At 34.9% G+C, this 24,890-nt stretch overlaps 1 protein-coding gene across 2 annotated transcripts in view; it reads right to left on the bottom strand.

Moving 5' to 3' along the window:
* The window catches only part of LOC306884612 (cGMP-dependent protein kinase 1-like), a 57,629-nt gene that overhangs the window by 9,538 nt on the left and 23,201 nt on the right, over positions 1-24,890 (bottom strand). For both annotated transcript variants that reach the window (XM_079440624.1, XM_079440623.1), the window contains exons 4-9: positions 13,060-13,165; positions 9,861-9,924; positions 6,070-6,147; positions 5,885-5,979; positions 1,450-1,515; positions 656-730 (exon numbers count right to left, since the gene is read on the bottom strand). In XM_079440624.1, coding sequence (XP_079296750.1) covers positions 656-730; positions 1,450-1,515; positions 5,885-5,979; positions 6,070-6,147; positions 9,861-9,924; positions 13,060-13,165 — 484 coding nt within the window. The remainder of the gene's footprint in view (positions 1-655; positions 731-1,449; positions 1,516-5,884; positions 5,980-6,069; positions 6,148-9,860; positions 9,925-13,059; positions 13,166-24,890) is intronic.

Raw genomic sequence — 24,890 nt, 5'->3', positions numbered from 1 at the left:
GACTGGAGTAATGATGCTGACAATTCAGCTTTGCATCACAGAAATACATTACATTTTAAAATATATTAAGATTGAAAACTTTGTACATGAAATAGTATTTTGAAGTTATATTTTAAAACGGTTTTGGCTGTATTTTCGTTCACACAAATGCAGCCTTAATAAGCATAAGAGACCTCTTTCAAAAACCTTACTGACCACAATCTTTTGAATGGTAGCATAACCCTGTGCTCAACAACATCTCATGTCTCAAACAAAACTCACCTGAACAAAAATCAAAACTGATTATCTTTCAGAAACGTAATGCCTTGAACAAACTGGCAAATACAGTGACTACCATAACTGTAGCAGCTTGGAAGCCTGTACTCACTTACCAACTGGTAGAAATTATATAAATTTTTTATTTATTTTTTAAAAGCCAACAGATCAGTGGAGCCATTTTTCTGTGCAATGTGCATCAGATTCTACGTAAACAGATTTGGACATGCCATCACTAACTTAACTAACATACTGCCCACAATACTTTTGATAGTGTTATGTCACATCATAAAAACACAACTTTTCTTTGTGGTGATGAAGTGATAATGAAAAATTATTATACTGTAAACAGACCTGGGGGAAGAAAACATAACATGCCTTCAGAGATGATTTCACCTACTTTGCTTTTGCCTCTGCGTCTTCACTGCCTTTGTTAGATACGTCTTCCAGACCTCCAATCAGGTGTTTGTATGAGCTGAAAAATGACACAAACAGCATATTTAGAAAGATTGAATCTTTATAACAAATACACTACTGTTCAGGAAATCAGCAACATTGTGAAATATTCAAAAAAATATATACACACACATTTAATCTGCCTTAATCTGATGAAAGTTTCATAAGACATACGTGAGAACATTTCACAACAAAACTCCAATTTAGCTGCCATTTATTTATTTATCATTATGAAAATTGAAGATCTATCCCTCAAATGACTCTTAATTATTATTTCATGTCTCTTTCTTAATTTAGAAAGTCAGTACTAATGTATAGTGAAACTTTTATATCTAAATGAAATACTTCAGACTGAAATGTACCATAATCAGCTGTCACACAGATGGCTGATGGTTTGAGTCTCAGTCAGACAGGAAAGAGATTTTTCCCCGCCGGAGGGCACATATGCGCTTCTCTCTCTCTGCCTGAGCTTATTGACACACGTGACGCTTTAGCTGTTTAGGGTGAGCTTGATTTACTGAGTTCTATAAGGGAGCAGATAAGCGCTTCAAACCCACAGATTCTGTGTTCCACACACACACACACAAATAGAAAGACCAGTGTAAAATCCACAGATGTTCAATGAACTGGAAAACCTGGACTGAATTACTTCTGCTGGAATGTCAATGACACTTGTGATGTTTTAAGCAGCGTATATAAAGAAACTCTTGTCACAGGTTAAATGTGACATATACTCACTCTCTGTCAATCACAAGGCAGGTGACAGACTCTGCTGCAATGACATTAGCTGTTCTGATATCCTCCCTATTCAAAAAACACAGACACAGTACAGAGAAAAATCAGAGTTATGATACATTCAAAATATACACAGATGTATGACAATTCATTAGGATAATACAAATATTAAAATAATTTAGATATTATCAATTAAAATAATTACAAAGTTATTATAAATGTAAATATATACTATTAAAACTACAGTAACATTTTAATTATTTTGAATATTTCATTAAAATTCTAATATTATTCAAATTATTTTAATTATAGATAAACATATATGTTAATATTAATTCAAATATTAAAGCTATTCAAATGAATTATAAGTATCCTAAATATAATTACAAATGTATAATAATATTAAAATTCTACAAGAATATTAACATATTTATAGTAACAAAACAACACATAAAGAGAAATATCAGTTTATAACCAATTGTGTATGCACAATTTATATTAGTTCACAAAATTTTGACTTAAAATTATGAGTCAAATAAGTTACTAAAATGGCTATTAAAATATGAAAATTGAGCAGTTTCAACTCTGATTAAAGAAATAAGTCAGCGTGCCTCAGAGTTTGCTGATTGTCCTCTTCCTCGCTGTCGCCCCAGTCGCAGTCATCAGAGTCTGAATCCCACTCTGACCTCATGATGCTTTGCGTTTTCACTTACCGTCTGACCTGAGCACTGTTATACGTGCACATGTACTACTGCAGTACACTACACTTCTATTTACACTAAAACAATCACTATGTGACATCTGTCCCATCATTAGCAGTTATGTCCGGAGGAGCTCTCACACACGACTCTCTGAAACCAAAAAGGGCTGGACACTAAACGGTAAACGAACACCCAGACACACATGCACGCGCAGCATCTGCTCCCGTATCCAACTGCAAATACTGCAGGACACCACAAACACACACCGGATCCATTTCCAGCGAAACACACTTGTACTTGCAGAGGTGAGAATTCTTCACAACACATCGGCTCTAAAGCTGTCACAGCACAAATACACAATAACACTACCGCAAAGGTCACAGCTGCTGCGCAATATTACTGAACACAGAGAGACAGAGCAGAGGAGCAAAATCTGTCATCATTTACTCACTTTCAATGACATTCTGAACCCATATAAATTTCATTCTTCCTTGACACAAAAGATATTTTTGCAGAATGCTAAAATAGCTTTTTTTCCTTAAAACAGCTACACAAAAGGACAAAAAGTACCTTTATATACAGAATGATTATACAGTGCCTTTTTGTTATGGAGCCAAACTCTCCTGATCCTTATTTATGTTCAATGTGTGATTTTATTTTTTCGTATTTTTGTATATTTGTATATACATTTTTCAGTTGTTTTTTAAATTTAGTCTTAGTCCTGTCCATTTTGCACAGTTATTATCGTAATTACCGATCGTGATTGTTGTCATCTGAGAAATTTTATCAGAATTATTGTTATCACTTTCACCTATAAGCACAAATAACTCTTATACACTTATTTTGCCTCATCTAGTTTCCTAAAATATCATATAAATTAACACTCTCTACATTATGAATACTAGTCTCAAAAGCTTAAACATTGAAATTCTTCATATTAAATCCACCGATTCCAAATTATATTTATGTTTTTCCATTAAAACAACAAAAAAGACTTTGTGTTGCAGCACAGAGGTTGCGTGAATGCATTTATTCAGCACCTACAGTACATTCGCAAACAATATATAATTGAGATCAGTGTTAGAATTTATTACAGTTTATCACTGAGAAGGTTTTGATGGCAGATTTTTTTTTCTTGACTGGCAACCCCGATGTGAAAAGTCTACATTTTTTTCTCTTTTTATTTAATAAAATATAGATATTTAGGATTTAAAGAGTTTTTACATTTTAAACTATATTTTAGTCTCATCTTTTTTCATCGTGGTATAGCATCCTGATGTCTTAGTCATGGAAAATAGGTTGTCAACAAATATTTTTCGCCATCGTTTTTATGAAAGGTCAGATGGGTTTGGAATGTCATGAGAGTATAAATAATGATTGATAAATTTAATTTTTGGGTGAACTATCCCAGGTGTGTGGGTCAGTGTGCTGTAAGTGGGACACGCTCACCTGCTTGAGGAAACACAGCATGAAAAACTGACACCATCAGCGCTGCCAAACGCGTCTGTGAACCAATCAGGTGTCAAATGATTCAGAATGCACATAGACACACGCATGAATTTAATCCCAGGATCAAGAGATTATTTTATCAAGTTATGGACACTCTTAATGATCTCCGTAAAGCGTGAGCCAACCGCACAAGGTTTCTGCCGTACACAAGGGCACAGCGTGAGCTCTTACAGGACAGCATTTAATTGATCTCTGAGGAAACGGACTGACCGCGTACAATATTCTGGCCTATATTTCACCTCCGATCACAACCTCGCAGCTCGCATCAGAAGACTGCCGAGCAGGACACCTGATACACAACGGAGCATATCAACATGCTCTCAGGATCACTGTTTCCTAGTAACACAACCAATCGCAGGATTATAATCAGAGTAAACAGTCCCCTTAAACCAGACACCACTACAGAAAAAGAACAGAATAGAACAAAATAAAACACAATTAAATCGAACAAAACAGAATAGATGAACATAAAGAGAATAGAATAGAAAGGAATAGAATTAAAGGGATTGTTCACCCAAAAATGATCCTGTTCATGCTCGTCCATATAATGGGAGTGATAAGCAACCAGCTTCAAACTTTGAAGGAAAAAAATGCTAAATACTGTACCACAGAATGATCCCACATGACTTGTGCTATGAGGTCATGTGATAAGGTTTGGGGAAAAAGTAATTATCATTTATTATTATTTAGCAAAAATCCTGACTTTGGTTGTTGGTCTGCTGTGAATGACTGTGTGTGTTCAGACCGTATGACAGCAGCAGTTCAGAAGCACACAAGTGCAAGAGAATTCAAAACACTGCACTAAACACAATGCCTAGAAAGTATACAAAAGTATACATTGTACTCTCTTCTTTGAGGTGAACATCTCTTGACAGATGTAAATTCAAGAACCCGCTTTGGACAAAACAGAGATATTTACCTCAAATAAAGTAAATGCATAATTCTTTAGGAGCCCTGTTTCGTATTGTTTCATTAATCTTCATTTCTCGAAATGGTGCACTTGTATGCAGACCAAAAGCTGAAGTAAGAATTTTCGGTAACACTTTATTTTAAGGACCAGTTCTCTCTATTAACTAATTGCTTATTAGCATGCATATGACTAACATATTGGCCATTTATTAATACTTATCAAGCACATATTAATGTTTTGTTCTGCATGACCATATTTTAGATCACTTAGTCCACCTTATTGAGGGAAAACTTATAGTTAATAGTGAACGTGTTCCCTATTCTAAAGTGTTACCAAATTTTCTATAAATTCTGGTTAGTTTTCCTATTGTATGCCTTCAGAACACTTGCAAAATAAGTCACTAGGGATCACTCTGTGATACTATTGCCTCTTTTTGTATAATTTGTATGGACGAGCACTAAAAAATTCTTAGAATAAAATAGAATAGAAACTCCAAGAATGCATGAGAATAACTGATGATGTCTGGTTTATATTTGCATATCTCCTATTCTCCTTTTCTTTCCTCAAGTACTTAAGGGACTTAAGCCCTCAAAACTGGAACCAGGGTCAAAGTCATTTTAACATGTCCCTGTATTGTCGGATACTCTAATGCATGCGAAACTGGTCATAGACAGTTTTTGTCAAAAAAAGCAAAGCTCCCAGGAAAGAGAGAGTGAGCAAACAGTGCTTTGAAAGATTGTGTGAATGTAATGTCATGTGTTTGCTATGCAAGCATAGCCACTGTAAACAGTTTATGATTCCAAGACTTCTTACAATTCCCACAGAGCTGTTATAAGCAGCCACAAGATGGCACCACATCCTCTAAAAACTAATATCTCACAAAAACCTGCCCAGGTCACTTTTCACCACATACTCAAAATTTTTTCATTTTTCATGTTTATTATTATAACACTTGTCCAAGACATTTTCAATGACTAATTTTTAATCCCATAATGCATTAAGGTTTTTTCATAACTCTCAATGGTGACTGTAATAACAGTTCTTATCAATGAAATGTACTATTATAAATATATATTTTCTCATTAAAATGAGATTTTCTGCATTAAATTATGTTTTTGAAGGGAAATGACACCAAGAAGGAAAAGCTAGTCCTAAAGGTAGACTTTTTTTTATTTATGTAAATCTTATAACACCTTGACAAGGTTATGTGAGATTCATCTAATGAGAAATCATCCCGGATAGGCCTCCAAATATCCAGTTTGAAGTTTACATTTTGTATCAACTTTGACTTTAACAGTAGTGTAGAGGACAATCTCACCCCTGTAGCGCTTTTTCCCCAAACGAGTCTCCTTTCCCCATAGAACGCAAATAGACGGGCTCCTGACCTGGACAGTCCTCTCGAGTCATCGTCACCTGGGCGAGGTGAGAACAAGAGGAAGAGATATTAGCATGGGATCATCTTCACAGCGTTACTGCTTGCCCTTTGCACTGAACTAGACTTACCTTTCCTTTACTGATAATGAAGAATGTGTCTCCTCTTGCCCCTTGGCGAATGATGTAGTCGCCATCCTCGTAGTGGGTCTACAAGAGAGAGAAAATTGAGGAATGTGAAGATGATATGGAAACAGATAATGAAGAAAAATACAGGTGACACTTTCTACGAAGAGGGTATGAATAGAAGATGTGCAGACAGCAGATTTCTAAATGGAAAAGAGGCAGCACAACATCTCTTTGACCCTCAGTGTGCTATCTAAGACCTTGACCTCCAGACACATCGGTCTGAAATCAAATATGACCAGCAGATAGGAAACTGAAGCCCACAAAGACTGACACAAGCAAACACTTTGTTCCAACATCACCTAGAGTCTGACCTCCAACAAAACACCCACATACACACCTACACATTTTTCATTTATTATCCACAAAATTATCATAAATTTAAAAAAGTAAAAAACTTATAATCCAGAACAACAAATGCTACCATGATTTATATACTTAAGTGTAATTTAAATCATATATTTTTTACTTACTTGCTTGTGAGACATAAGGCCGCCAATATATATATTTTTAAATATGTTAAAATTATTATTTGCAACAGATTTCACATAACAGATTTTTTTTTTTAAATCTTAATGGTCCTAAAATTATGTTTATTTGTTAATGTAAAATTAAATTTCCTGTATTTAGATTTTTAATTAATAATATGAATAAAAGTAAAGGTTTTATAACAAAACCTATATATTGATTGTCATTTTGCAGACGTGTTTTGGATATCCAATAAAAAAAAATGTAATATCAATACATCACATGTGCAAATAACATGCACATAACATTTGAGAAGAAAGTGTCCAAATAATGTCTTGATTTTGAACAGTATATCTATTATTTTATCATTTAATAGCTTTTTTTTACACTTGAGTGTGCAAAAGTGCGTTTGTGTTGTCTTTATTTTAAATAAATGAAACTTGGTTTGACGTGCATACATTTTAAGTGTAGCTTAATTGTAAAAAGTACTGTTGTAGCTATACTGTTTGAGATGAGTGAATACTCCCCAATGGAAAGCACTCAAGTCAGTGTGATTATTCAGTAATGTTAGGATTCAGATATATCTGGACTCAGGAAGCTACACTGTGCATGTGCAATTAATGGAGGAGTTGCATCAAATATAGTGCCCACAAAGATGATGGCGGAAGGAAAGATTCCATCTATGTGTCCAGACTTTCATTCCCCAGAGCCTCCAACATAATTACACATGCAAAATTAACATTTAAGTTCAAAAAGCTTCAGCAAATTTCAGTCTCTTTTAAGGTCAATTATTAGCTGAAGAGACTCCTTTCCACTCTCTGCAAATTCATAACATTTATTTAACAAATCACGTCACATAAAAAATAACTGGAATGAGAGTTTGACCTGAATTTAAATATTCACTGAGAAATCATGATTGACAGGCGAGTTTTTTTAATGCCACAGAGCTCACAGTGCCATTAAACACTCTCATTATTTGATCTTACTTCCTAACATTTGCTCTTCTGTTATTGTTTTGTTGTTAGTGAATATCACAGAATAACATGCCTGGTTAGCATGAACCAGCTAACACATGCGGGTAGATGCCATTAATACACTTTACATTACCAAAAAACATTATTCGCCATTGAAAGCCATTTAAAAGTAGCTGTGTGTTTTGATGGAAATGAAAACACTAGCAAGCATCAGTGTTGTTATTGTTAACTAGGGCTATTAAAATCATTTTTGGTACTCAATATAAAGCTGAAATAAAATATTGGAGAACCTGGAAAGAGTTATAAATTAGAAATGTTGCCTTGACAAATAACTGAAACAAGCTGAAGTAGTAAAATTATAAAATATCAATGAATTCAAGTTAAATAGAAATATTAAAAAAACAAAACCAATACAAATTTAAAATGAAAATGAACATTTTTTTTTTACTACAACAGCAAAATTGGCAAGCAACATAAACACAGTGAATATTTCATTATATTATAGTAGATATAATGTACCAGAGACCAACATTATAATGCGTATGTCAGAAACGGAGCTGTATCCACTCAATCCACTTTGTTTATAATGCTGTCAGTGTTTCATGGTCGCTGTCTAAACAGAAAAAATATGATAGTGTCTGTACTAGACATATTAAACATAAATGTAATTAATAATAAGATCCAAACCAATTTCTGTGTTGTTGTTATTGTTATGAGGCTGTGAATCATGTTTTATCACAAAGGTGAACCACAGCTACTGCAAGATTATCAACAAATCCACAAAGAATGGAAAACAACAACCTTTCACCCCTAAACACAGGGAGCTGTGGGTCTCCATCACTCACTCCCCAGTGATGTGGACCTGAATGATAGACTGACTGATAACTACAATATTCACAATGTCTATGGCTCATCTTTTCATGCTATCTTTGGATAAAACATTGATTTTGCTCCTTTGATGCTTTGTGCAAAGTGGACCTCATATGTCGACTGTCTGAGAACCGGTTATTCTCCATCTTATTCAGGGTGAGAGAATATAGACAACTCTATGATTCACTCCACTACAACTTATTAAACCATGTGTATTCACTACAAGACAAGAAGGTCTAAAAAGTGAGTTATGTCTTGCTGATAAACAGTCCCTGATGGGGAGAATTTTTTTTTCTTTTCACATTTCCAGGCTTAAAAGGGAATAAAATAACATATTTCAGCAGAAATGCATTTACATTTTCTTGGCAGGTGTTTTATTAAAGTGATTTTTTATTTTTTCGGTGTTACAATACTTTATCCCTGTTGTGTGCAAAGACAACAATAAGTGGCTCTGAGGTGTTTTTTGTAAAACATTGCTCTGTTTGTTTGAGGAGTTTTCTGAATGTCTTGCTCAACCAATGGCATGATTTTAGGGCGGGTTTGTCTCCAGTTTGTCTCAACCAATAGGTCAATGTTTGCCTAGTTAACGTGAGACAACTAGCCCCTGTTGATAGATGCCTTAAATACACTCTTCTGCTGGCCAGAAGACATCATTCACCATTTAAAAGCAGCTTTGTATTTTGACAGAAAAAAATTGCAAGTTGTTATTGTAAACTAAAACTATTAAAAATTGTTTTTGGTAAATGAAATGTAAAAACTTAAATGAAAATTAGAAATGTTGTTATGGCAGCCAACTGAAATAAGTTTAAGTTGAAGTACTAATAAATAAATAAGCTGAAGTATTAAAATTAGAAAAAAAAAATAAAAAATAAAATAAATAATAAACAACAAAAAGAAATAACAATAAAAAAAAGATAAAATAACAAATTTACTAAAACAAAAACGGACAATATCAAAATAAAAGCTAATTTAAATTTTTATGAATATTATAATAGTATATTATTTAAATAATACTAAAATTACACTCGCAAGCAGCATAAAATATTTGTGAATATTGAATATTTCAATATATCATGGTAGATGTTTTATCAGTGACCAACTTTTAACCTTTCACTGCCTGCTGCATCTTTGGGGCATTTCCAGGAATGAAACTACACACTTTTTTTTTTTTTTAGCAAATTGACTTTTGTTAATTTGAATAAACATAATGAGAAGGTTTGTGAATCAAAGCTGATCCAAAGTGCCAAATCTTTAAATAAAACAGGATATCTTTTGATTCCTTTAATATTAACTTATCTAACTAGCAAAAATTACAAGTAAATCAGCTATAAACTAGAGTGATGCTTGTAAAGTTTGAACGCTGAGCGATCAGTGCTTAGATATATTAACAGTTGTGTTTGCTTAAGGATCGGGAAGATCTCTGACCTCCTCAAGGACATCAGCCAGCTTGCTCAGTATTTCTTCTGGAAGGCCCCGGAACGTCAGGACACTGTCAATGAGAGACAACTTACGTCATTACATTGTTAAAATGAAACAACCGCATCTGTAAATGTGTGCTGGATTAAATTCTTGTCCAAAACTGAAGAGTCTTTTGGTGTTTGTTAGTGTTATGTAACTTAAGTATTAAATCCTTCAAAATAACACAAGCATTTCATTATTATCCTCGGAAACATTCAACACTTTTTAATTTAATTTCCCACACGTTCAGTAATTAAGTGCTTATTCTCACTGTACATCGGGTGAATTTGTAGTCTGACTTGATATGGTTGAAACAGCTGGTCACCATCACACATTGAAATAAACCCAGAGCTGCTCTCTGCCATGGAAACAACAATAATATCCCTCAATCACCATGATACAACATTTCTAAACATATCTGGTCATGTGTTGCGTAATGGAGGAAAAGGTTTGTGTCTGGCTAATCTGTATATGCTGAGCTAATTTGCCACAAAACCAAGGCATTATCTGCATTACGTAATAAATGCTGTAATTTATCTAAATCTAAATGAATCATGTTTAGGATGAGATGGCAGGAGAGGCCGACTGATCCGCTGTCCTGAGGGACCGTAGATTGTCCCTAATGAGATCTGGGCATCTTTGTCTGTTGCATTAGCAAACGCACACACGTTTAAAGGGACAGGCTGCGTCCATCTTTCGCTGCCATGTGTCATGAGATGATCATACATCAATAACTGCTCCTGCATAAATATTTCACATGCCATAAAAAATTCAAGAGTCCATTAAAGTCTCCTATTACAGTTTAGTGTAAGACTGCAGCAGAGAAACCTATAAGTGTTATGGATACACACAGCCCATTCTGAGCTAATATTTGGTCTGAAAATGACAATCTTATTTTCTTTATCATTTAGCTTGACAAGGCTGCTGATGAACTTTTAAGAAATCATCATTATTAAAAATAATCATTATTATTTTCATGATATATGCGGTCGCGGAGCTAAAGTCTCGAGACGAGAGGATAGATAAAATATGTTACTAAATAAATACACAATTGTGATGGCCTGAATGAGAAGCTTACGTCTGATTTCTTCAAGAAGTTGTATTTACCATGTTTACTATGGTTCTAATGGCTAGTGTGCTTAGTCTTTTGCATCGCTTATAAATATTTCTACCTTGTCTGGTGATCATAATCCACATTGGATCTCAAACAGAAGTTATTTAAAACACTCGCTGCTATCTAAAAGTGAGTTTTGAGCTAAAATTATTTTAAAAGTCTTTAATGCTGGTGTTATAGCTGTTAACTTTATGAAATGATCCACGGTGCTGACGCTCTCCAGATGCGGATAAACTCCGCCTTTGTTCATAGCCACTCCTCTAGCCCCAGTTGGGCCAAAAAACCCTGGCCGTTGGCCCCGAGGAAGCACCGACGAGGCATGATCAAGCCCCGGAAGTGACAGTGGAAATGCAACTGGCCCTGGCACGAACTAGCACGTCAGCTTTGGCCCGACAGTGGAAACGCGGCTATTGAGGGACACATCCACCCAATATTCAACGATTGTGATTAAGCCCCGCAAAGTACCAACAGATATTATTATCAGGCTATTTTATGTATGTTATTTATTAGGGATGTGACGAGACACATCCAACGAGACGAGACGAGACACGAGAGCGAGACGAGATGAGATTTTCAGACTTTTTTTTTTTTAAATCTTCAATAATGAAATATACATAGGGGAAAATAGTCTTTTATTCAACTGAAAAAAGCAAAATGCAAAAAAAATGTAGGTGCATTTTGAAATCAACTTGTACTTTATGAAATTAAACTTCTATTTTAATTCATTATATGCAGTAATAAACAGCATGTAAACTAGAGCTGCACGATTCTGGATAAATTGAGAATCACAATTTTTTTAAATAAATTGCAGATCACGATTCTGAAAAAAAAATATTAAAACTAAACAAAATAACCTAATTTACTAGTGGTTCTGACAAAATGTTCGTTGCTTAAGTCTTTTAAAAATATACATTAATTTGAACAAAATAATAAATAAAAAATTCAATGAAGGAGTCAGTGTCTCAGTTCATAAAGGCTCGTTTCACTATTTGAATCTCCTGAATGAATGACATTTCTGTTATTTAAATGTCTGTAACACAGAAATAATGATGTGTGGTTGTGTTGCTCTTTCTGGATCTGCAGCAGCATGAATGCAGATTTGAATGTGTTTAAGACGCTTATGATGTGAAACAGGTGTTAGCGGAGTTGTTAGTGTGAGCAGCGTTAGTGTGACCACCCATATGACAGCATTCACATCGGAAGCGTAATGGTGGCCGACCCTCTTGAGTCATTAACATGGGCAGCGACACGATCCACTGACACTCGCGATGTTAAACAGTCGTAATAGACATAGCTGAATCATTGTTTGAAGCAAGATCGCAATTTTTTAATGATTAATGGTGCAGCTCTAATGTAAACACTGCAAAATGTTTTGCAAGGATATTTTCACGTTCTCGCGACATCTGATCTCATCTGAGCTTAACAATAAATGTTTCGTTTAACTCATATATCAAGAGTAAATCATGGGATCACACACGCATGCACATTGTTAGATAATAAGAATGTTTCTCTCTAAATATTGGTCTATAAACCAGATCAGATAAGTTCAACTCAGTGTCTAATGCATTCACATGCACTCCGCTTTTGTTTATTAACGGCTGTTAGTTCAAAGCATAATTGACAAAATTAGATCTAATTATTCAAATAATAAATACAGCAGCAGGAATGGGGTAATATCATTAACATTAGATGAAACCACATTAGATGATTCATTAAAAACGATTGCATTACTATTCATTTAATACATAAGACACAGAAACTAAAGAGAGAGAGATCATGAAAGGAGGAGAGGAAGGAGATCGGGAGCTATACAGAGTTTCTGTGGCAATGAATTGCAGAATCTTCCAAGAAACTCGTCTGTTCTGCCTCAGTGTCTTTAAAGTCTTTGATGAAGACCTTCTTTCATCCAGTTTGGCTCGGGAGCCCAACAATGCAGAATTCTGTCTTTAATATGTAAAATATGCCCCATGCTCTCTTCTCTGGGTACCATTATGCAAATTAAGATGTCAGATTATAAAGAAAGAGATGCACTTCCATAAGACAGCTGCTCACCTTTTCAATAGCTCCATGTACTCTGCATGTTTAATGAGGCCCGTCCTCATCATGATGGTCTGGAAACACTGTCTGTCGATAGCCCATAACTTCACACTGGTGACAGCTGAAACACACATCAGAAAACACACCATCAGTTTGTGAATGCTTTTTCCTAATCATCAACATCCAAAGCTTTTCTTGCCATATGAGCTGAGCACGAAATGTTGATATTTTTGTCAAATAATTGCGATTAACTATGTAATCGTCTGTTTTCTTCATGTCACCTAGAGTGCAAGCTTAACAATATTCAAGGTTGCACTCTAGGTGACATGAAGAAAACAGATTTATTATTTGACAAAAATATCAACATTTCATGATCAGTTCATATTATATATTTAAAATTATTGCTGCTGTTATGGGCAAAAATTGTAAAATTAGTCAAAATATTTAAACTGTGTGACAGCCACAAACTTGAATGTAATACACACACGTAATAAAACATTATATAACTGCTGAATTCAAACCATAATGATAAACAGCAGTCATGTGACTAAACATTTACAAAAATTGCAGCATTGACTGCTGGATATTTCATCATCAAAGTGTGGACTAGGAGGAGGAATGCAAGGACTGAAGATGGCAATTCTAGGAAAGCATGTCTTTAAGACACACACATAAGTTGTCAACAGCTGTCTATGAAGAGGGAACTACTGTACGATATTAAAAAACTTCAATGTTATATTGAAACCTTGTTTTTTGAGAGGGCCAGACTGCTGTCAAAGTGACAAACAGGTTTCATGATGACAGGTTTATATTATAGTAATCACTAAAGCAATAAAAACAAGCTGACACTGATGTATGTGAAAGCGACTTTTTGGAAATGATGCCTTATTTTGTCAAAATGTGTTTATTATTGATTTTCAATCACACAAAAAATATTGAAGTGCTTCAAACTGCAGAGAAAAGTTCCAGCAGTGAAGAAAAATAATCTGAAAACACTGAAGCATAAATAAACAGTGAGTTGTTGCATCTGAATATAGCCACTGACTCACCTCATGCAGGGGAATTCATTTGAATTTATGATGGACTCAAATCTTTTAATACACTCTGATGACAACAGGAAATAAACAGCCTTTCAAAATATACTAACTTGGCACATGAGTTATTTATCATATGAAGTGTAAATACATTCATTATTTTTGGCATCACACCAAGACACTCACACAAGCCACAAGAACCACACATGAAAATCACACTCACTGAAACTATTAAAGTCAGCAAGAACTGAAAATTCATGGTATCAGACTAAACATGAAGTTCTGAAATTGTTATAGTTTAAGTTTCAGCTTAATATTAATAAATAAAACATAAATAACGTCAGTTTTCCCATAAAGAACTACATTAGCCAAAATGGCACCAAATGAGCTCAGCAACGACCTTCCACTTCCATAAAGTATTGCAAAATATGTAAACATTTGCAATGTGTATCTGAATACTGTTTTCAATAAAAATTTAAAATATATTGCATTTTATTCAATAGTAAAATTAGTCACTGTAAGTCCACACTTATTATAGTCAATACACTGTAAGTCTTATACTTATGTAAAAAATTAAAACAAAAAAAAATAAACTAAACAGTACAGCAGTCTTTGCAAACACAAAAGGGCATTTTCAAATGCTGCAACAAGATGGCGACTGTTGTCCGTGGTGACCATGTTTATTATATTTGCTTGTTAATTTAGTTTTTTTGCTCGATACATTGTAATACATGACAGGGAATCAGTGGGAAATGTCACAGACAGTCATTTATTTGATTATTCCTCTTCCATTTCTAAATGTTATAGACCCACCGTTATGAAGAGTGGAGGAGATGTCTGAACAGCTTGCTAGAATACATGTATACACACACACACAAGGTCAAATTGTGATGATTTCTAAACTATTATGTATAATTGACAATATTTGCCAGCTGTGGTTAACAATACCCACACAGTCTGAGGTAGTGTACTCTAAAACAAATACAAAATATTGGTTAAAAAGCATATGACAAGAAACAAAGTAAATAAAAGGCTAAAACAACATCTGGTTTTGAGAGCATTGAACTGTTTCCTCTTTCTTTGTGTATTTAAAAGTTCTGATGTGACTTTGGCTTTGTAAATTAAATGCATTCTTGTAGCTCAAACACAAATACATGGCTTTGGCAATGCCAAGGTTATGGGTTCAATTCTCAGGGAATGCAATGTAAGTGTAAATGAATGTAAATGCAGAAATCAAATGGTGTCTGTGCCTTCGAGGAATAGTTCACACACAGTCCTCTATTTATATAATGTGAAAAAGCAGTCTCCTCTGAATCAGGAGCAAACATATTCACAGATCAACCACGGTTTACAAGCAAACACAGTCCAAAATCTAAACAAATATGTCGGTGGATTTTGATGTGAGAGAACAACAGGGCATGGACTTTTTCAGCATTATTATGGAATATGGACTACGTATTTTTGGCCAAAAAATGCCTTGAGAGATTTGTTTCTTATAAGCAGGCAGCTTTTCACTTCACAAGACATTAACTGATTACAGATTAATTGAGTCGTGTGGATTAAAGCCCAATTTGGATGGTAATTGCTTCTCATGTGGACGTCTGTAAAAAAATAAATGGCGATTTATTCACAGTGGAGAAGCGAGTTCTGCGATCCTATGAACCTGGGAACTCACACAGCCAGTCACATGATTGTCTGCTGTAAATAAAATTTATTTTAATAAAATGTATTTTAATTAAATTAATTTTATTTACAAATTTATTCTTATTATTGTGTAAAACGTATAAAAAAATATTTATTTAAAATGTATTCTTATTATTCCAAGCATATTTGATCATTTATTATCCTATTTATTATGTGAATATTTAAATCTCCAGTTTAAAAATAGGAAAATAGACGCACTATAGTTACTATATCACTATATCACACGCAAAATAGTTTTGTATATAACAGTACATAATACACATTTTAAAATTGCATTGCACGGTGGTGGGTGGTCGGCAGTGGTCAAAAAGGATTTAAACATTTAATTTTGAATCCATTTCTTCTTTAAAAAACTCAGAGATGAGGATTCGGATGGCAATTAAATTACCACACGACTTTGGTGTTTGTCAAAAAACAGCAGGTAATTTGTCCGGGAATTTTTGCGTGGGTGGTGAGAGATAAACATCAACATTCTGAATTTGGACGGCAATAAAATCACCAATTACCTCCTATAAATGGTGCAAATAACTTACGTCCACAATGAGAAACAATTACTGTCCAAATAGGGCTTAATCGTGGATTATTGTGATTTTTTTTATCAGCTGTTTGGACTCTCATTCTGACGGCACCCATTCACTGCAGAGGTCTGTTCCAATGACGAAACAAACACATCTTGGATGGCCTGAGGTAAAGTAAATTTTCATTTTTGAGTGAACTATTCCTTTAAATATTTTAAATGCAATTGTGATGATGCGATTGAGTCACACAAGCGGCCTTCAAATGTAGTAAGAAATGCATGTGACCTCATCGTATTTGCTTTGTAAACATAAAAAAACACTCAGTTGAAAGATTTGCCCATGCACACAGCTTCTTCGGTAGACTATACCTGATATCAGTGGTGCTTGACAAAAATAACAACGAGCATGTTTGTGCTGAGAGTACAATTCAGGTATATTTAGAAACAAAAGTGTGCAGACTTTAGTGTTTTTCATCGACATGCAGTAACACACTAATGTAGGAAGTGTCTGTAGTGACAAAATCACAGACTTTCTTCTTGACAAAATGCCCCAGCAGCTGTGACAAATGTAAGCTCATATTCATTAATTATACATCACTAACAACACTTTTTACAGCTCTGTTTATCTTTTATTGATATAAGACGCTCTCAGTCATATTTTCAAATCTCAACAGTATTGATATTTTTACTGAAAGTTGTTGTTGTTAATAGCCCAAGGAAACTGAGTTGCTCTGAGCAGAGGAAGAAAGAGATAGCAGCCCAACAGAGCCTAAAGGTTTGTTGTGTGTTCCTGTAAGTTTTTAGAAATCATCACCTCTGACAAGTCAAGACACGCAGCCTGAATGGACAGCTAATATTCTCTCAAGTCAACAAATCAGTCTGGCCAGCAGCAGTTTATATCGGTGTCATCATGCTGCAGTTATCTAGTAAATGCTTCTTTAAAGAGAGTTGTTTGACTGTACCATGCTCAAGCAACATCTGTAACATGGATTTGTATTTTTGCATTGATCTGTATTTACACAGGCATCTTAATCATGGTATAAATCTCATGCATAGCCAACAGTCATGTGAACGGTAATGTTTAAAGGAATAGTTCACTCAAACCTGAAAATTTGCTTAAAATTTACTCACCCTTTGACTCAACATATCTCAGTTTGCTTTCCATTTACAGTCTAGTATGATTTAATTGATTTTTCTTAATTACAGATACCGCTACACATTTATCAACATTTAGTTGAGCCAACATAAAAGTTTAAGGCAGCCAGCTTCAGCAGATTTGTGAGTTTCTCAACTTTTTGTTGTATAAACTTAAAACAAGAAGTTGAGAAAACTCAAAAATCTGCTGAAGCTGGTGGCCTTAAACTTTTAAGCTTGCCCAACTTTTTTTTTTTTTTTTTTTTTTTTAACAGTGTAGGTTGATCCAAGTTTGTCAGACTGATAACGGACAAAGAATAAACAGAATTCTCTCCAATACATCTATCATGACAGGTATTGCTAAGACGGAGTTGAGTTTTGTGCCTGACTTCATCGGGTCTAAGCTAAATACTTCAGACTTTCATCTGACACCTGTAGTTTCTTCTGCCTGGAGGAAGAGAAAGAGCATAAGAGTGAGAGCAAATAACAAAAAGAGATGTATGAGCCACACAATGGAGAGACAGACAATCCTTGTAGATTTATTACGTGGTGCAAAACAGCCGTTATGCAGGCGGTGACTTTACTGTTTAAAACACCCACTCTCTGCTGTGTATTAAGAGAGAGAGCAAAATCAGCGCCTGTTTGGATCCGTAATGACATTCAGCCCCGTGGCAGATCAGAATTCATCAGATACACACAACAACTTAACAGCAACCACCTACACAACCGCCAACATATGTTCATGAAGACAAACATTACTTGTGCTGCATTTCAAATTTACTCCATATTTACCTGAATCTAGATCCCTCCTTAAAGCTAGATCAAATGTCTATTTAACAAAACCCAGCACAGCTTCTATCCTCTGATTTATGCGTGTATTTCAGGCGCCGGAGGAAATGGTGATCGCCGCAGCTGGACACAGATCTCATTCCTAATCATGGGCTATGTATGGGTCTGTGCAATGTATTGAATATTCACAATTTTCCTTGTAACAAGTAACATTAAGCACTCAATAAACAGACTACAATAATAACATAATATGCTTTAAGATTATTTAAATAATATTATTTGCATATCATAAAATATTAATAATGAATATAATAATAATAATTATTATTATATTGTTATTATTTATAATTATTATCACATAAAAATAACTAGATTTCAACTAGAAATGAACTAGAACAAAAATATTTAATATGCTTTAAGACTATTTGTTATCCAAAATTACTATACTTCTACTACTACTACTAATAATAATAATAATTATTATTATTATTATTATAACAATATGCAACTATTCTTAGAGCTTATCATGTTTTGCTGTATAATAATTTAATATAATATGAAAATGGCTACAATAAAACAAAATGCTATATGAATATTAAATATAATAATATTTAACATTTAATATAGCTGTAAATTGTATATTATTATTAATAATAATAATAATGATATTATGCAACTATTCTTAGATCTTATGTTTAGTTGTTGTAGTATTTTATTATTTTTGTTGTAGTATTATTTATTATTTATGCCGAGTTTTTTGCAATTATAGCAAATTTTCATCTTTGTTTTGGGCAATGCGTAACTGTTTCTTAGTTTAGAATGAATAACTTTTAATCAAAAAATCTCCAATACATACATGCGTAAATATATGGTAATATTTTTTAGCTATATCACCCAGCCATATGCATGATATGAGAAGGTTTTGAGGTTTAGTAGAATTTCCCTGCAGGCCATCAACACCCAGAGATCCATCCCAGCAGCACTGATAAAAATGATGTTCTCAATTAACATGGAGATAGAAGCTGTGTGGTCAGAGGCAACACACGTCCCAGCATGCTTTCTGATAGCACATGAGTTAATATTATTCATGAGGGAGAGGAAACGTATCACTACCACACTTGCCCTGACACGACCCGTTCTCTTCCAACCCTATACTGACAGATTAATCTCCCATAAAACCAGATTCACTCTCGTGATTTACAGGCAGATATTAAAGGTAACAAACTGTGTCAGACATGGACTTTTTCATTTGAAGAGAAATCAAGAACAATCAGACATGAAAAAATAAACCCAATTGGGGCTGGGTATCGTTCAAAAATGTTCGATATCGATACCAATACCTTGAGTTCGATACTGGTTCCTGAACGATACTTTTTTCGATACCAATTTTATGAAAACAGTTTTAACAAGATTACATTATCTCAAAAAACTTTGGTTTTATTTTTTCAGCTTGTTGACATGTATACAGACTCAAAGACTCATCTCCTGCACTAGGAGCCACTGCATAAAGGAACAAAATATAGCCAACACAATAAATCAGTACAAATAATTTTAATAAAGCTCAAATAGTTTTCAGCTTACACTAGTGCGTGCTCGTTTTAAAACGCATAGCTCAGACAGAATCATCATTTTCATAAGTGGATGTTTTATTTTCTTACAATATTTTTTATTGTTATTAAATTCTATGTTGTAGTATGTCGAATTTATTCTTAAAACAGCCTTATGAAATGTTTTCTTTTTCCTCAGAAATTCTGTGTTCTGTATCTGGTTTTCAAATGAAGGCATAAAACATTCATTTCATTTTTCTTTTAAATTATTGAAAATAAAACTTTATTTATTTTGGCAAACAAAATTTAACTATTAAAATTAAAACATGGAAGAAATGTTGTGTGATCATTAATTAAAAAATAAGAGTTTTAATCATTTTAAAAGTAGCCTAGTAGTAGCAGTATGTAGACTCTGCTGAACAATATTAATTTATTTCTGCCGCAGTGTCTTCCAAGTTAAACCGAACTTTTATTTTGACGGGTTTCCGGGAATACCTTAACAGTTCTGTGTGTATATGATATGACGCAAGTTTTACTCAAATCAAACGGTAAAATGCTCATGAAGTGACTCTCAGAGCAGTTCTGGAACTGTTGTTCATGTGTTTATGTCCTCATTTAGTGAGACGGCAGACGCTGAAATGTCACGCGAGCTTCAGTCTGTGTCAAGTAAGCGAAACTGCGCGATATAGAGAGCAGACTGCTCCGTACGCTTTCGAATTGCTCTCGCGGATGTCAAACACTGATCAATCAGCACCGCGTCACTTCTAGTCAAACACACCTAGTGCTGCAGGCTTATTGGCTCACTGACGTTAATGAGATTAACCCCTTAGGTATCGAAATTTGGTACCGAACGACAAGACGTTTTTCGATACTCGGTGGTATCGAGGCAATTCGGTCGGTGCCTAAAAAGTATCGAACTCGATACCCAGCCCTAAACCCAATACATTTTGACTACTACAGCATTTCCTAAAAAAGATACCTGCATTTGCAAGAAGAGTGTTAAGTTTTACATCAAATGATTGATTGTGAGAAACACTGATACTATTAACTTCATGGTGTTCATTGCCTCTCTCCACTCCCACTTTTTCATACTTTAATGGAGTTTGTAAGGTTAATTAATTTCAGATAATGAAGAACAAGAAAAAAAGACATTTCCAGAACACTTTGTCTTGTGGTCCAGAATAGACCAGGACTGCATGATGGAGCCACACTGGTTTCATGCTTTTAGCAGCATGTCTTCTTCAAGTGCTGTCTGCCTCAGTGAATCCTTCCAGAGATGACAGACAACAGAAACCTCAGGGAGAGTGAACGAATATGACTGCAAGGTATTCTCAAAACACGGATGCACTGAATCTAATATAAACAGCAGTACCCAGGAAACAGAGCGGATATTTCCATTTCTGCTCTTTCTCCAGAGAATAAAAGTGCCAATATTTAAAATTTTACAACATCTTCTCAAGGACAATTCCTATTCATTTCAACAGTAAGAAGAAAACCAAATATATGCAGTCCGAGTCTGGAAATGAATGGGGGTCAACAAACACCCATTCATACTATTAACCATGAAGTTAATAGTATCAGTTTTTTTTTCTTGCAAAACTGTTGAACACCAAAAATCCAGGCGTCCTGGCTTTTGTAATGCTCTTAATATGATTTGATTCCATTTTTGATTCCACAATGTATACATATGAAGAAATAACACAAACATACATGGCTTGGCCATGTTTTAAGCATTTTGGCCAGATGGTGGTGCTATCACCAAACTGCCTTTATACAGATGACATTGTTATAATTTTGGTTTAATTTCAATACATCAAAGTATTGCAAAAATACAGCCTGACTTCCTGTATGGCACCCTCTTTGACCTGCATGGTCTCAAGATGATCTATCCCAAATTTAATGCGAAACTAATCAAAAGCATTTGGGAAATTTGAAAAAAGTAGCTGCAGTCAGGTAGAATTTGGTTGCAATGAAATTAGTATGATGACCCAAGGAAAAAAGAATTCTGTTTCTATTATGCAAACTGCCCATTTAGACAGGAAACAGCCTCCTAATCCGTATTTACATTATGCTGAGCAGTTGGAAAAAGCAAAAAACATAATCAATACTTTACTTGCTTCATGTCACAAACAAAACTCATGAACATTGCACATTTTTGCAAATCCACCAATTATTTATTCCTCAGAAGGGCTCATGTTGCAACCTGATAAAAACCTGACTCCAAGAAACTGCTAGAAGCCAGTCAGAGTACAACTGGTGATTTTAGCCAGCGTGTGCCATTTGTGTGTGTAGTATGCATCAGACGGTGAATTGAAATGGCACTACAGGGCTGCTGGCTCATTAGGTAAAAGTTTAATCAGTGAACAAAACACCTCCAGCATCAAGTGTTTATATCTCAGTTGGATGGCTGCACAGAAAATGCCTCAGAACACAAATTTAATTTGTGTTCCTTGCTGATGGTCACTGCTAAATTCATCTGGGCCAAAGCAAGTTGTATCTGAAATGCAAACTGATCACTACTGGGTATGTTTTCCATAATCAGCGAACACAAAAACACATATCAGAACTAAAATGCCCGCTGTTTTATCGAGTTTTAATCAGACAGGCTGCAGGACCACAGTTTGAGATACCTAATGTGGATACTTCAAGGTCTTGTCCATGAGCTTATCCCTCAAACTTAAAGCATTACGACTTTCAAGCTTCTGGGATGGAGGTATAATCTATACTAGCAAAGCATGGAAAACAATTCACCAAATAAGGTCTGCATCCTAGAACAGGTATAGAAGACTAATTAAAAGATATGAAAAGATAGATTCGATTAAAATGTATAAATATATACATACTAGTTATACATATACACACCAAGGCTGCATTTTTTGATCGAAAATACAGTAAACAATATTAATACTGTGAAATAATATTATAAGTTAGAATAATTGTTTTCTATTGTAATATATTTTAAAGGTGCCATAGAATGCATTGATACAATATTTTAAATCGTTCTCTGATATCTACATAGAAGGTATGTGGCTTAAGTAAGGGCAAAGAATCTTCAGAAAAGGTTTCACATGTCTATTTAAAACCCTAGGATTTGTCCCTAGAATGAAATGGTCTGTTATTACCTTATTTGGAAGGGTCATGAATAATACTGTGGAGCTCTGCTCTGATTGGCTGTTTCACAGTGTGGCTCAATGCTGAGCTCTGCTCTGATTGGCTGTTTCACTGTGCGGCTAATTTCAGTAGCTCACACAGCAGGAAGGAATCACAGGGAAAATATATATTTCAATACTTTCTCGCACAGTTATATTGTTGGGTAATTATACTGTAAATAAAATGCGGGCATCAGGGAGCAGCTATTAATAGGCAGGGCATTGAAACTGCTTTGGAATCACGATCGCTTTTTAGTTTCACTTTCACTTTCACTTTCGAGATTCGCGATCGCACGTATTGCTATATATGTATGTATACATGTATGTACGTATTCCATTACGTACTATGGAGCGGCGGTACTTACCACACATTTTACAAGATCAGATGCTTGTCAGTGGTGCTCAGGATCTGTAAATAATTTGCCATCATCCTCAGTCATCTCTCCTTACTCTGTTTATGTGGTAAGTGAAATCTTTTGTACTGTAATGTAACAGGCTACCACTAGCAAGAAGCTAACCATGTCCCTTTAGTGGCACGCGTTATTTTATTATAACACGTTATTTGCTTTCCGTACTTTTCTGAATACAGACACCAATCCATCCCTGCACTTCACATCCCTGCACAGCCTGGAACATAACATTTATTCCATGATCTGCCATTTTCGTTGTTGTCCTTGCTTGTTTCTTCATAATACCTGCAGAAATTCTGATGATTCGTCTGTGCAGGTTCGGCTGGCGGTTGGCCTAGAACATGGGCGGGTTTATGCAAATGTTGGGGGCATACATATAAGTGATTCCGACTGTAACGTCACAGTCGGTGTTATGTTCTGATTCGCCTATTTTTCAGAGGTCTTTTGCATTCACGAGATTTACATAAGGAGGAAACAATGGTGTTTGAGGCTCACAGTATGTCATTTCCATGTACAGAACTGTTATTATTCAGCTATGCCAATAAATACAGTTTTCCATTCTATGGCACCTTTAAAATTACATTTATTCCTGTGATGCAAGACTGAATTTTCAGCATCATTACTCCAGTCGTCACTGTCACATGATCCTTCAGAAATCATTCTAATATGCTGATTTGCTGCTCAAGACATATTTCTTATTATTGTCAATGTTCAAAACAGTTGTGTAAATTGTGTATCTCTTCTAAAAGACAACAAATTATTTAGTTATAGTAAAGATACTGAACATCTGTGGTTTGATGTCATTCTGTAAAGCAACGAACTTGGATGCACTTGCTTTAATAATGTTCTTAGATGTCCCCTGGGCTTCTAATGTGCTTGCTAGGCTATGCCAGTGTTTCTCTTATGTTGAGCATCCACTTGGGTTCAATAATTACATCAGAGGATTGTGATAAAGAGCCTTCATCTAGCATGTCCTGTGAAGCACTGGACCCGCTCTCTGCTGCCCTGCTCTGTTGTTCATAGCTGTGAAAGGACAGGGCAGCTGGAGGGTGGCTACGATCACAGCAGGTCAAAACCACTTTAAGCGCTGACATATCTGTGCTATTTCCCTTGTGCATTCTAATACTCTAAGCCACGGCTTCTCCAGAAGACTCATTTACATGCAGACACCACTGGAAAACAACTACAACAAAAGGTGTGTGTTTGAAAGAAAGAGACAGGGAGAGAAAGATGAATAACCACACATGCAGCTATGCAAACACTTGGCTGGCAATACAAATATTTTCTCTGAGGAAAAGTGCTGTCTGCCATAGCTAAATTTGTAGTTGCAAAACATTTGAAAATTGTCTAATCGCTTTGAAATTAAATGCAGCTATAGTCCACGAGCCACACTATTTGTGGTGTTATTCATGTCTCTAGCACAAACAGTGCAGGGCAAGTTATTGAAGTTTTATACAGTAATTTCGGTATATGCTATTGCATACTTAGTTTAAAAGGCTCATATTTTTGCTGTGCATACATTTGAGATGTAAAGTTGTCTAAATCATCCTTTTGAGGTGGAA

This window comes from Barbus barbus (assembly GCF_936440315.1).
Source record: "Barbus barbus genome assembly, chromosome: 18".
Classification (NCBI taxonomy): domain Eukaryota; kingdom Metazoa; phylum Chordata; class Actinopteri; order Cypriniformes; family Cyprinidae; genus Barbus; species Barbus barbus.
Note: the sequence above shows the minus strand (reverse complement) of the source record. Positions and strands in the feature narration are given on the sequence as shown.